This window comes from Cavia porcellus, unplaced genomic scaffold (genome assembly GCF_034190915.1).
Source record: "Cavia porcellus strain 051 isolate PalLab524CR breed Dunkin Hartley unplaced genomic scaffold, mCavPor4.1 scaffold_3, whole genome shotgun sequence".
Classification (NCBI taxonomy): domain Eukaryota; kingdom Metazoa; phylum Chordata; class Mammalia; order Rodentia; family Caviidae; genus Cavia; species Cavia porcellus.
In genome coordinates, this window is record NW_026947486.1 from 90,212,336 (window position 1) to 90,226,435 (window position 14,100).

Here is a 14,100-nt window from a genome sequence, read left to right on the forward strand (position 1 = left end):
TTTGTTCAATTGTATTGTAACTGATGATATAGGCAATTCTTTTTAAGATAGCAAGAGGCATTATGGTAAACATTGTTTATCACCTTGTATTCTGTTTTTACATTATGTACTATGTCCATCCTTTTGATTTGACTGACTTTGTTTTGTTATGTCACATTTGGTTTTACTCTAATCAAAAAAAAAAAAAAAAAAAAAAAAGAAAGAACTGTGAGAGTGATAAAACCCAAAATGTAATAAGCCCAATTATTACATTTATTTATAAAAAATAAATAATTAAAAATGAGATTGATAATGTGTAAAAAAGAGAGGAAAATAAAGTGCTCTAAAGGATATAACTGAATTTATATTTAAGCGTATAAGATAGGTAATCATTTTACTGAGTTTTTGTTGGATCATTGAACAGAACTGTTTGCAGTCTCACTGCCTGAATGTCCACTTTATATGCTTTAATTTTGTAACTTGAACAACTATTTCTAAGATGACAATATGTAATCTATTAACTAGTGATTATTTACTTTTTATTTTTTTGAAATTCTGTATAACTTGTACTCTTCTTCTATTTTTTCTTTTTCTCATTAAATACAATTTTTTAAAAAAGGAAAAAATATTTGCAGCTGCATTTTATTGGATTTATTGTCATGTGCTTCACAATAAAGTTATTTTCTTTTATTTTAAAGAGATTAAGCAAAGCAGTATATAACAAAGCAGATCAGAACAGAACAATGTAAATAACACAGTATTTCATGAGAAGACAACCCATATTTAACAGTAACTACCATAATGTCTCATTCTTTGAAATAGTTGAGCATAGCTTTATATACAATAGTATCACTCATAACAAAATAGTATAAAACCATTCAAGAGAATGTCAGTTTTACATGGAATTCAGAACCAGATAACAGAAAATGAACAATGGATATTATATTATCTCATTTCCATAGTAAATGTGTTTATGGTATCACACATACATAATAAAATCAAGTAAGATACAACATGATAGAGTCAATGGAAACAGAAGAGTAAAAGTATGGTAGAACTTCAGAGTAAGATGATATTAAATCAGCACTGGCTATTATAATGACTTGTTTTCTTCAAAATAGCTGTTCATACCATCACAGATAATAAAAGCAAACACTCATTCCATCTAATGAATGCAATCATTGTAAGGCTTCAAAGCAATGTAATGAGGATTCAAGAGTACCATAAATTCTTATGTACTCTTACAGTTTCTTACACAAGGGAGACTATAGTTATTTATTATACATGTGAGTTTGATTTATTTAGCTTATGAATATGGTCTCAATTTGTGCCCATTTATTAAAAAATGTCTCAAGGTGATCATTCTTTATAGCAGGGTAGTACTGTATTGTATAAAAATAACATAACTTTTTATCCATTCCTTAGTTGATGGACACTTAGGTTATTTCTAAGATCTGGCTATTACAGATTGTGCTGCTAAAAACATGAGTGCAAATATATCACTGTGATGTGATGTTTTCAGTACTTCTGGGAACATGCCTAGAAGTGGAATAGCTAGAACAAATGGGACTTCTAATCCCAGCTTTTTGAGGAATCTCCAGACTTACCTCCACAGTGGTTACACCAGTCTATATATCCACTAACAGTTCAGGAGAGTCCCTTTTTCCCTACAGTCTCTCCAGCATTTGTTGGTGGTGGTTTTCTTGATCCTACCCATTCTTTCTGTTGTTAGATGGAGTCCCAGGTTTGTTTTAATTTGCATTTCTTTAATGACTAATGATCATGAACATTTTTTCATGTATTTATTTGCCATTTCTATTTATTCATCTGATAATTGTGTATTCCTCTCAGATGCCAATATTTGCATTGGGTCCTTGAATTTAGGGTTTGATTTATTTAATTCTCTTTATGTAATAGACAGAAGTCCTTTGTCTGAGGGACAGTTCACTAAGATATATTCCCATTTTGTGGGCTTTCTTTTCACTATGCTGGATATTTCTTTTGACATGCAGAAATGCTTTAATATGACGTGGTCCTACTTATTGATTCTGAGAAGTAGTTCCCATGTGGTTTGATTCCTGTTCATGACTTTTCTACCTACCACTATGTCTTAAATATTTTTACCTACTTTGTCTTCCAACAGATTTTGTGTTTCTGTTTTAATATCCAGATTTTAGGTCCATTTAGATTTTAGTTTAGTATATGTTGATAGGCATGAGTGCAGTTTTAGTTTTAAGCATGTGAATAGACAATGTTCCACCATCATTTATTAAAGAGACTGTCATTCTTCCAGTGAACATGTTCGTACCCTTTAGCAAAGATAAGGTTGTTGAGTGTGTTTATAGTTGTGGTTGTATCTTCTAATCTGTTCCATTTACCTACAGATCAGTTTTTATTCCAGTGCCATGTTAATTTTATTACAATAGCTTTGTAGTATCACTTCAAATCAGGTATTGTGATTTTTCCTATCTTGCCTTTGCTGTTTAGAATTGCCTTCACTATTCTAGGTCTCTTCGGTTCCCAATGATTTTTAGGAGTGATTTCTCAAGATCTATGAGTTATGTTGATGGTATTTTCATTGTGATTGCATTGAATCTGTATAACAGTTTTGGGAGAATGGCCATTTCCCCATATTTATTCTTTCTATTCATCAGCAAGGGATGTCTTTCCATTTTCCGAGATCTTCTTCCATTTATTTTTCAGTGTATTATAATTTTCTCTATATAGATCTTTTACTTCTTTCATGAGAATAATTCTTAAACATTTCATTTTTTTCAGTTGCTAGTATGAAGGGTGTGGCTTCTCTTAATTCTCTCCTTGTAATTTTGTTGTTAGTGTAAAGAAACTCTTATTGATTTTTGTGTATTGATTTTGTATCCAGCTACATTGCTGAATTTATTTATTATATCTAGGAGTCTTTCAATGGAGTTTTGGGGGTCCTCTACATAGAGTATCATGTTATCCACAAATAATGATAATTTAACTTCTTATTTTCCTATCTTTACCCCTTTATTTTATCTCTCTTATCTAATTGCTCTGGCTAGTATTTTCAGTACTATATCAAATAGGAGTGGTAATAAGGGACATAATTGTTTTGTGCCTGATTTTAAGGTAAAGGCCTTTAGTTTTTGGCCATTTAATATGATGCTCGCTGTTGGTTCGTCATAGATGGCCTTTCATTGACCAAAATCAGAAAACACGTTCTTCTCAGCAATCCATGGGGCATTTTCTAAAATAGAAGATATATTAGCCCACAGAATATACTTAAATAATTTTAAAAGAGTTGAAATTATCCTTGAATGTTATCAGATTACAGCGCCATGAAATTAGAAATTAAAGATAAAAGATAGTGCAAAAATCTCACAAACATGTGGAAACTGAATAACACACTCTTGAGTAATCAGTGGGTCACAGGGGAAATTAAAGAATAATTAAAAATACCTACAAGCAAATGAAAATACAAATACAACTTACTGGATTCTGTAGGATGCAATGAAAGCTGTCTTCAGAGGAAAATTTATTGCAATGAGTTCCCACATCAGGACAACAGAATGAATACAAAGAAATAACCTGATGCTACACTTTAGGCATCTAGAAAAGGAAGAGCAAGTCAAGCCCAAACCAAAAGAAAGGAGGACATTATAAATCTCAGAGCAGAAATTAATGCAATAGAAACTAAGAAAACAAAGAATCAATGTATCATAGAGTTGCTTCTTTGAAAGAACAAATAAAATTGATCACCCCTTAGCCAACCTTATTTTAAAAAGGGAAGCAAATGCTCCAATTCATGAAATAAGGAATAAAAGATGTGAAATCACTACACTCTGTAGAAATATAGAAGAGCATTCAAAACCTGCAGCTCTCCTCTTATTCAACGAATAGAAAGGCTATATTACTATACACTTTCTGCAGATTTTACTCTCAATATTACTGAAACTCCAACTATGTTTTCTTTGCCTCAAGGGTGGGATTTTTTCCCCTTTGTTTGTGTTTACCATAACCCTAATGAAGTTCCTTCCCTCTCCTTTTCTGTCACCTTTGGATTAGAAGGTATGGATGGTTTCCCATAGCTTCACTTAATCTGAATCACCTTAACAAAAAAAAAGTGTTAACTCACTTGTTTCCTAATTGATGGAATCCTACCTTAGTCAAAGTCTGCTTCTAATCTGTGTTACATTGTTATCTTTCTGATTTGCTTTGCTCTGTTTTGTTTAGTTTTACTCTCTTGAAAATAAAATTAAAAAATAGACTTCTAGCTCTGTATTTCTACATCTATGACAACCTATATAGACATACAAGTTCCTCTTGAGGTTTTGATTTTTGTGACTTCTCAGATTTTTCTCAAATTTTGCAAGATTGTGCACAAACAAATATAAAGTTAACTGACTTCACTTCAGTACAGCCTTGTTCTTCAAAATTTCTCTTCCAATTTGGTTGTCTATTTGTTGTGCAAGAAGTAACCCTGAGAAGTTTCATGTTATTTCCCATGTTTTTCAATAAATAACAACATATAGAATGCTTCTACTGTGGTAAGAGTAAATGGAGATATAAACCAGAAAAGAAAAATATACCAGAATAAAGAATTGTGGAAGTCCATTGTGAAAGACTAAATAAAACAAACTCATTGAAAGGGTGGATAAAGGTAGAAGAATTTTAGTGTCATCGAGGGAAAAGGAAGAGTTTGGTTGCAGAGAAAGAAGCAAAGACTACTAAAGGGGGCAAAGGATGATGACAGTTCAAGACTCTCAAATTTCTGTGTACTGGAAAATCACCTTGAGCAAATATGCACACATTCTCACAAAACCCAAAATTTTCATAATAGCAAATGAAGCTAAGTAAAAGACCATAGTATGAGGTTAAATCATAACAATAAGACAGGGTGCGCTGAAAAAGATTAAAAAACAGCTTTATATTAACTGTGTCTTCCCCTCCTCAACCCCAGATAATTTATCAAAGTGCTATCTGTTGTGGATTAAAAACTGGTGGTTAACTTAACCCCAGTAGAATTAAATCAGTATGGTGCTGAGCATAGATGTTCCACTTGAGGAAAGTTGCCAACATAAATAGAGATGTGGAGAATGAGAGGTGTGGCATAATATGTTCTCCTACAAGTGGCAGTTTCAGCCATAATTTCTCCTGGAGGAGCTAATTGTCACTACTTTCTGCAGTGTGAACTCGACCATCATCATTGGAGGAGCTTGGGACCTTGTTGGTGAGGGTGGCTGTGATTCACTTTGGTGGAGCTCAGGTCCTTAAATAGTGTATCACTTCCTGGCTCTGGATGGCAAGACATGTGCTGTTTAACAATCTTCAGGACAAACTCATTGTGCTGGCTTCCTGGCATTTACTCAACTGTACTTATTTTTGGAGGAGCTTGGGACCTCTATGTTGCTGCAGATGCCTGTGGTGTTTTTCAGGGCATCCCTGGTCTTTGTTTTGAGCATGATTTCTTTGGTGCAGCATAGAATCCTCAACCTATCAGCACAGCTCCTTTATGCCACTGGCACAGACTTTGTAGCTTCCACCACTGACCTTTGGGCCTTCCCATATCAGATCCACAAGAGGGGCTAGCATGAGTCCTTCTTGTGGGCTCTAGACCTGAAGTTGGACTTGTGGGAGTCATTGTCATGACCTCAAGGTGTGTCTGGACTCAAGTAAGACACTGCTGTGGGATTCAGACCCTTGGCTGAATATTTAAATTCTTTAATACCGTGGATATATTTTTTGCACTTTCTGGTGTTAACTGTGGGTGATCATCATAAAATAATATAATCTGTGTCGTGATTCTAATTGTTCTCCTCACAACTGCTGACTGCAATGCTATCTACTTGGGAAAGTAGAAAGCAAGTAAATATGACTGTCTTAGACCTCCACACATGGCTAGCCACAGCAAAAATAACAGGCAGACCTAACATCCTCTGAACCCAGAATAGTTTCATAGTATCTCAGTCTGCATGGTACCATACAAGTTTCTAGAGTTGTCCTGAGGTCTAGCATACATGCAAACCATTCAACAGTAGCTGCTTTGACTCTGAATGATCTGTATCAATAGACTACTTTTAGCAGCTGGTAAGTAGGATTCTGTTCCAATATTATATCAAACTTCGTGGGTGTGAAATTCTAGTAAAACAGTTTGACATCAGTGGTAGTCCTGGCTTAGGGAATTGCCTAGTGTTGTAAGAGTTAATGCTGTCATAAATAGGCATGAGTGATCTGCTCCGAAGTAGGCTTTCTACTGGAAGTTGTTCCCAGATAGTCAGACTGAGAAGAATAGAGAATAAGTATCTTCTCCTTGAATGCATAGATACCAACACACATCTATGTGTATCCGTAGAAAAGATGCCAAAAATGGACAAAATTAATTGCAAAAGTTTGGCCCTATAGAGATATACAAAATGCCTGTGAAAGAACTCAAATCGCTTTTTAAGGAAGCTTACTGAACTTCAGGATAATACTGAGAATCAAAATAAATGAACAAGAAGGGAAATGTATCTGTCATCAGAATTCAAGAGGAAATAGAGAAAAATAAAGGAATTAACAATTTAAGTGTGAAAAACCCTATTTCCTATACACTTTCTTAGACACTTAGTGTGAAGCAATTTTATATAACATTCCTGGTGTGCCTAAATTATGACTGTGTCATATCACATGTGGTCAGATATGAAATTTCTGAATTATGGAACCATTCAGATATGCAGAATTTTTATTTATATTTTGAAGAATTTCAGATTGTTAAGGATAGTACATTAAAACCTGTATCATTCACATCATTCACAGGTGTATTCCATATAACAGATTGTGAACCTTTTAGATCTTTCAGTGATTTAAACAGCTTGCTTTGGCAAATGTACCATTGGTTTGCAAGCACTGATTTATGATGCAATATGTATTCATATGTTGGTTACTAAAGATCTAATGTGAAATTAATTGATATATTTACTGAATTTCATTTCTTTTGTAAATTTTTTAATAACTTAGTATATTTTTAAATCCAAGTGAGCAGCAAAGATTCGGAAGATCGTGATTTTGCAGTAATCAGCAGTTAGCGAATAATTTAGTGATGCCAAAGATGAACAGTGAGCGCAAACAAGGTCAGTATTGCAGTGATTTTCCAAAATTTGGCAAACTAACCTGAATTACGCCTTTATATTACTTGAAGGATAGTTATCATAAACAATCAAGTTAACAATTACAATATACAATATTTAGATTTGAAACAACTTTGAAGTTATTTAAAACGTGAAAACTCATTTCAAATACAGTTCTATTGTGTTCAAATCTAGCTCATTTTTCTCTGTGCAAATTCCCTATTTACTGAAATGTTTGGTTGTTATAGGAGTCATAGTGTAGTAGATGATAATGTTAGAGAGAGTCCTCCAATTTAACCTCTGGTTTTAATATTTTCTATCTGTATGAATATATAATGTATCAGTTTGATCATTGTAAAATCAAGGTTTACAATATTCCTATGTTGATTGGACATTGTAGTTTTTAATTAAGATGTTACAAGTAAAATGCTCATAACTGTCAACACTGAAAATAGTTACTCATCTGTTAGTAATGGAGGTCACTACAAAGCTGCTCTGAGCAGGATTTAAAATTAACCAGTTGGCTTCTATGTTTACTTGTAAGTCTGTCCAAGGCATAAATGCGTTGTTTGGAGATAGGCAGCAGAATAATAGTAAATTAAACTCTATGAATCACTGGTCCTGACTGAGGCCTGTATTGGCTTGGATGCCATGATGCTTCAAAAGACAAGATAGGACCACAGATGAGGACACCTGGCTCCAACATTAATTACGTAAATATAGATCACAGATGCAGGCTCCATTCTTGATATAAATATCAACATAGAGATAAGATAGTTCTCCTAACAAAGCATAATTTACTACTTGAAAGAGTCCCTAAACTGACTCCCAAGGTTCTATTCAGTTTCCCCATTTTCCTCACTGTTTCCTTCCTTTTATAAGAAAACCAAATAAATATGAGCTGCCAGAAAATATTATTTGTCTAATCCCACAGAAAACTTCAAATTCTGCTAGAGGGTTTGATTCTCCTGCATGTATAATATCTTACTCCTCATTTCTTTTACATAAGCCTTTGCTGTCACTCATTTGGGAAATTGTGGGCCTGATAAGTACACAATAAGTTAACATTAATCATTGGCCTTAGCATAAGAGTAATAAAGATGAATTTTTATTCACATCATGTGCATCTACTGATCTGAATTACTAATTACACAAAATTTTGCTTCTATGTGTAGCATTTTTCAACACTACTAATCAAAGATTTTCCCCAGAATACTATGACTTTTCTATAGTTTAACAAATGAACACATTACTCAAGTTTGTGTGAAACTGCATGTGTATGTCTACACAGATATCTATCTGTACTTGCAAACTTTAAAGTGTTTTGAGAATTTTTTGCTTAAACTATTTGTGAAAAAGTGGTATTGAAGTCTTCCACCATGTATGTATTTTTGTTTATCTATTCTTTTTTTTCACACCTAGTAGTTTCTGTTTCATTGATTGGGTGCATCAAATTTGGTACAAATGCATTTAAAATTATTTCTTCCTAGTGAACTATTCTCTTTATCAATGTGTACTGTGACATTCTTTGTCTCTTCTGATTATCAGTTTTGAGTTGAAGTATACTTTGTGTGAATTTAGGATCTACAGTCCTTCATTATTTTTCTGTACTGGTTAACTGAAGAATGATTTTCCATTTTTTTTTTTTTTTTTAGTTTGTTTGTTTGATTTTTCAATGGATGACATTTGTCTCTAACATGCAGCATACAACTAGGTTTTTGTTGTTGTTGTTGTTCTAGTATGCCAGTCCATGTCATTCTGTTATTTTATTAATTTTTCATGATTTCTTCCTTTCTCTTTCCCTTTTGTTTAACTACTCCTTCAGTTTGGTGTGATATGTCTTTTGCATTCTTTGGATATGTATCTTGCTGCATCTGATTAAATCTTTATGAGTATTTTCTACAAAGCTTGTTTTGGTGGTTGTAGTCAGGGTTTGTGAAGAGAGCAATGAGAATCAGGACACTGAATTTATATCATTATTTTATGCTGGTCACCCAGAATTAACACAAGATAGTGTAGGACATCTATCCCCAACACCAAAGACAGAATATTTCATCAAGGGCCTGAATCCCACTGCAATGACCTGTATGAGGCTAGAAGAAGACCCAGAGCTCATGAGAATTCTTCCCTCAAATCCAGCTGAAGGTCTAGAGGCCACAAGAAAGACTCACACCAATCTCTTTCATGGATGTGTGCGGGGGAAGCCCAAAGCTGAGCAGTAAGAGCTAGAACGTCTATGCCAGTGAGGTGAGAGATCTATGCCTGTAGGTTGAGGGTTCTGCAGTAGAGCTGAGAAGTCATGCTCAAAACAACAGCCAGAGCTGTACAGTAAAGCACCACAGCCAACCTCAGGGAAAATGAGGTCCCCAGCTCTTCCAATGATTACCAGTCGAGTACATGCTAGAAAGCCAACATGACTAGGACATCCTAGAAAATAACTAGCACACATCTCTCTCCCAATCCCAGCCAAGATGCGATGCTGCATATAAGGAACAAAGCTTCTCCAGGAGAACCAATGGCTCAAACAGCAAAATGTAGTAGAACCCACAATAGAACAATGTTTTATGCTTCCCTTCTCCTTCTCAAAGTCTCTAGTTAGGCAGACAACTATCCACAGGTGGAACATGTAAGCTCAACGTCATGGGGATTTAACTCAGCCAGAACTAAGTTGACTACCAGTTATTAATCCAAAACAATGGTCATGAATTTCTTTAGATTCTCTTTGTTGGAAAAGTTTTCATTTTACCATCAGATTTGAAGGCTAAGTATTTAGGTTATAATAATCTTAACTTGGACCTGGTCTCTCAGTGGGTGGTGATTGAAGAACTTCACTCTAAGATCTCTTGACTTTTAAGTGTTTGTTGAGAAATCTGACATTATTCGAAAAAGCTTGCCTTTATCAGTTATATTTTTCTCTAGTGGCTTTATTTTTTTAAACCTGGCTGCTTTATTTTGCACTTTTAAAAGTCATAAAATGTTTGACAGTATCAGCTTGAACATCAAGGCTTTATGGAAAACAATGAAAGTTTTGTCACACCAATTGGGTATGTACAAAAACAACGAATAATTTGCAAACAAATGTCTTTGGTCAAGAATATGCTACAAAATACATACTCTGTTTCACCTCTGAATTCACCTAAAATCAGGTTTTAAAGTACGTCATAAAAAAAAAAAAATTACCACTAACAGGCCTAGAAGAATAATGCTGATGAAACAATATAAACAACTTTTCACACTAAGTGTAATTTGAGTAAATGAAAGAAGAAAATACCTGTTGAATCTATATATAAATACATGTTACCAAGAATTTTTAATAAACTTTAACACAGAGAACAATTATTTTACCTCTATTAGTTTTTCTAGTTTTATTTTTAAGCTTGTGGTATCCTTACTAAAGGAACCAAATTTTAGAACTAGAATATTTGTGTAAAAAAATTCCTTGAGGGTACCTTCTCAGTTTTCTAAAGATGACGTCTATAGTCTTATATCTAGAAAGAAGACTCTGAGAAATAATATATGGAATTTCACTCGGCTTTTATTTTATAAAAGAATAGTACAATATTTTATTGGCAAAAATAAAAGTTTAAGCTAATCTCACATAGAAAACTTTTTAAAAATTAAGCTTTGCCGTAAATTAGTTTCTAAATTTGTGAAACAGCATAACAATGATTTTGCGGCATAGGATCCATTAAAACTATACTGCTTTTTTTCAATTTTAATATAATTTTACTGTACTTTGTAGTAGCTCTTTACATAATATCAAGAGACCACGGAAAGTGATATCAAAAGAGTAGAAACGGAAAGACAAAAAGATTAAAGTAGAGAAATAATGACAAAATGTGCTTTCTTCTAATGCCACAGGATCATGTATTTTGGTTTAGTGCCCCTGGGTTGCTGGAAAAGACTAGAAAACAAGTAAACTGTCACAATGATCCCAGTTAAGATTCTTTGTCTCTTATTTTTGGCTCACTCATGAAGGTCTATTTACCCAGATGTCTTGATAAGGGGTTATGTGCCGGGATTACTGTCTATTTTGCTATCTTTTTCTCCAAGAACCCTCACAAAAGGCTCAGTATAAATTATATATTTTGGTTCAGTGCCACTGAGTTGCTGGAAGAGGCCAGGAAATAAGTGAACTGTCCCAAAGATCCTAGTTAAGATTCTTAAATATTCTGTGATTTGATGGCTCATTCATGAATGACTACTTACCCAGACTGCTACGAAAGGGGTACTGTGCAGTGTTTACTGTCTGTTTTGCTGTGTTTCTCCAAAAGAACACTTAGGACACACTCAGTAGCTCTCAAAGTTACTGAAAGAAAGAACTCACAAGATTCAAAAGTCACTCTCCCAAATCTATAAATGATTTTATTCCAAGAATTGTATTAATGATGATTGAGATAGTCAATATGGGTTTATAAAAACAAAACCCTAGTAATCTTACATATTTAAAGTTTTTTCCTCAATTGCTCAAAAGGATTTTCAAATGCTCCTCACTTTCCATCTCAGAACACTCCTTCTCTTAGTCTTGTACATGAAACTAAGACATCAGGGTACTTAAAAGTTTTAGCAATATTTTAATAGAAGGGACATACTGACTTCATTTACTAAGTAAAATATTTTATTCTGATATAATTCAGGGATTTTAAGTTTTGTGTTAACAGTGAATGAGAATTATTCTCAAAAGAAATATCCTCTAAGATACTAAAGCATCCAATTATTGTGATGAATTTTTAGCATATCAAAACTAATGAATCTTAAGAGAGGCAAGAAATAAGTTAATAAAAATCACAAATCAGAACTCCAGTATTCCTACATGGCATCAAACACGATGAAATATAAAAAGAATACCAGTGTTCAGGTGCAGTGATTTCTAACCTGGAAATTACACTCATGTATTCAAATGAATCACACACTTGTGAGATTATGCAACATGCAAAAGTATAGAAAACTGCCCTCCAGGACTGCTTCTTCAAAGTGTAAACAATTAACAGACCATCATTATGGGAGTGGAAGAGATATATACACTAGTGGATATAACATGTGGAATAAAACCAAAGTCAAATATTTTAAACAGACTGTGTTAGATCTTTATTTGATATGGGAAACTCATAAATATTTTTCTTCATTGCAAACAGTCCATACATTAAGGATTTTAAGATTGCAAGAATAAAATAACGAATTTTTTTCCACCTGACTACTATAGCCCCTAAGAAGACTTTCCAATATCTTGAGAAGCACGATATTCTGCAATTAAGTCTTTGAGATCTTTAAGAAGCCGGTCACCTATTTCTTGTAAATTTTGACTCAGTGCAAACTGTATAGGCCTTTCTAGTGAAGGGTTCTTTTCAATCAACTTTCTCACCATCATCCCAAAAGTTTCACTGTGTTGTTGGTAAAGGTCTTCAATCTCTTTGACTTTTGAGTCTATTGATGTAAAGGAACTGCCAAGCTGACTATCTTGAGATACTTCTGTGCTGTCTTCTGCATCTGCTGGTGGCGGGACTGGATGCTTCCTGAATAATGGTCTTGCAAGGTCCTCCTTCAATTCAGTGATGCCGCTTTCCTGTGTTGCCTCAGAGGTTTGGACAGCCCATGCCCTTACAGCTTCACAAAGCTCCTTTTCAGTTAGCCTGCTGGATTTTTCTTCTAACACCTTTGATGAAGTAGCTGGTTCAGAATTTCGGAGAGAAATGTATCTTGATGTGTCCGAAATCACGACCTTTCTTTTTTGTCTTCTCTGCTGAGGCTGTCCAAAAGAGTAATTTTCTCCTTGGACTGGAGTGTTCCTCCTGCTACTGACAGGAGAAACTTCTTGGTCTAACAGTGGCTCTCCAAAACATGCTGTATCCTTTGTATGAGGAGACTGCTCTTTGGTATACTTGGAAGAGAAGAAACGTTGTCTTGTACAGCTATCTCTCTCATCCCTATTATAACTCTGGGGGCTTGCAGAAGGATTGTATCTTGACCATTGATTGCCAGCTTCATCTCCTTTCTGAGGTGGAACACTTCTTTGAACAGGAGCAGATGTTCGGCCCTTGTCATATTCTTGGTGACCGGCTAAACTGTAATATCTATTGTAGCTTCCTTCACCAGGTCCGTCTAGCAGTTGTTCTTTCTCCCCACTGAGCGGTGGTATCTTTAGTAGTGGTCGTTCGCTTCCCAGCTGTGGTGGTTGCCTTGGCACAGTGTTAAATACGCTAAAGCAGCGTTCACTGGGACGACCCTGGGGTGGTCCTCGTTTTCTGGGAAGTCTTTGGTTGTCAAGTGGTCCCTTAGACCACATATCATGTCTTCTGTCATCCATGATACACGGTACAAACGCCAGGGGCCTCTGCCTCTGAGGCCTTGGTCTCCGCCTCCTCCACTCTCTGAGGAGGCACTTCCGGGGACCTTGGTGACGTCAGCCTTTAATGGCTTTCATTCTGTCTTTATTACGACTTCCTAGAATTTTGACTACGAAGTTTCATGACGTTCCTTTCTGACCATATTTATTTGGGTCTTAATACCTCATTTAATTGAGTGTTCAATAAAGTTTTTAGATTTGGAATATTGTCTGCAACGATATTAGCTAATAGACTTTCATAAATTATTTTCATTTTCCAACATTTCCTTGACACAGTACTTAATTGGTTTGATATTTTAGATTCACCTAGCATGAGTATCCACATTTCATGGATTTTTGTTTGTAGAGTATCACTGAGTAAGTGAATTACTATAGTCATCATTCTTATTCATGCGATTTTAAACTTACTGCATTTGCTATTTGATACATTTTGATGCAAAAGTTCATTCTCTTGTTCATTATTTGTTCAGTTCTTGACAAGTAAATTAAAACATATTGGTGTTGACTCTCTGGTTGGCAACTCCATTTCAGCAAAACAATTTGTTTTTGATACCTGTGCTTTCCAAGAGCAAATATTGGTGAGTACCAAAATATTAGTGACAATATTCTTGTCATCAGGCCCTGATACATTCTCCATGATTTGTATCATCTATAGGTGTGGCTTTCCATATGTTTTTAATTCCCATGAAT

At 34.6% G+C, this 14,100-nt stretch overlaps 1 protein-coding gene across 1 annotated transcript; it reads right to left on the reverse strand.

The window, feature by feature from the left end:
- Window positions 1-12,273: 12,273 nt before the first annotated feature.
- On the reverse strand, window positions 12,274-13,371 carry LOC100727560 (periphilin-1-like). The gene has a single exon (XM_063245588.1). The coding sequence runs from the start codon at window positions 13,369-13,371 to the stop codon at window positions 12,274-12,276; it is 1,098 nt and encodes a 365-aa protein (XP_063101658.1).
- Window positions 13,372-14,100: the final 729 nt, after the last annotated feature.

What these genes read in the sequence shown, in the direction of transcription:
- LOC100727560 (XM_063245588.1), bottom strand. Translation starts at nt 13,371, where the DNA reads ATGGATGACAGAAGACATGATATGTGGTCTAAGGGACCACTTGACAAC.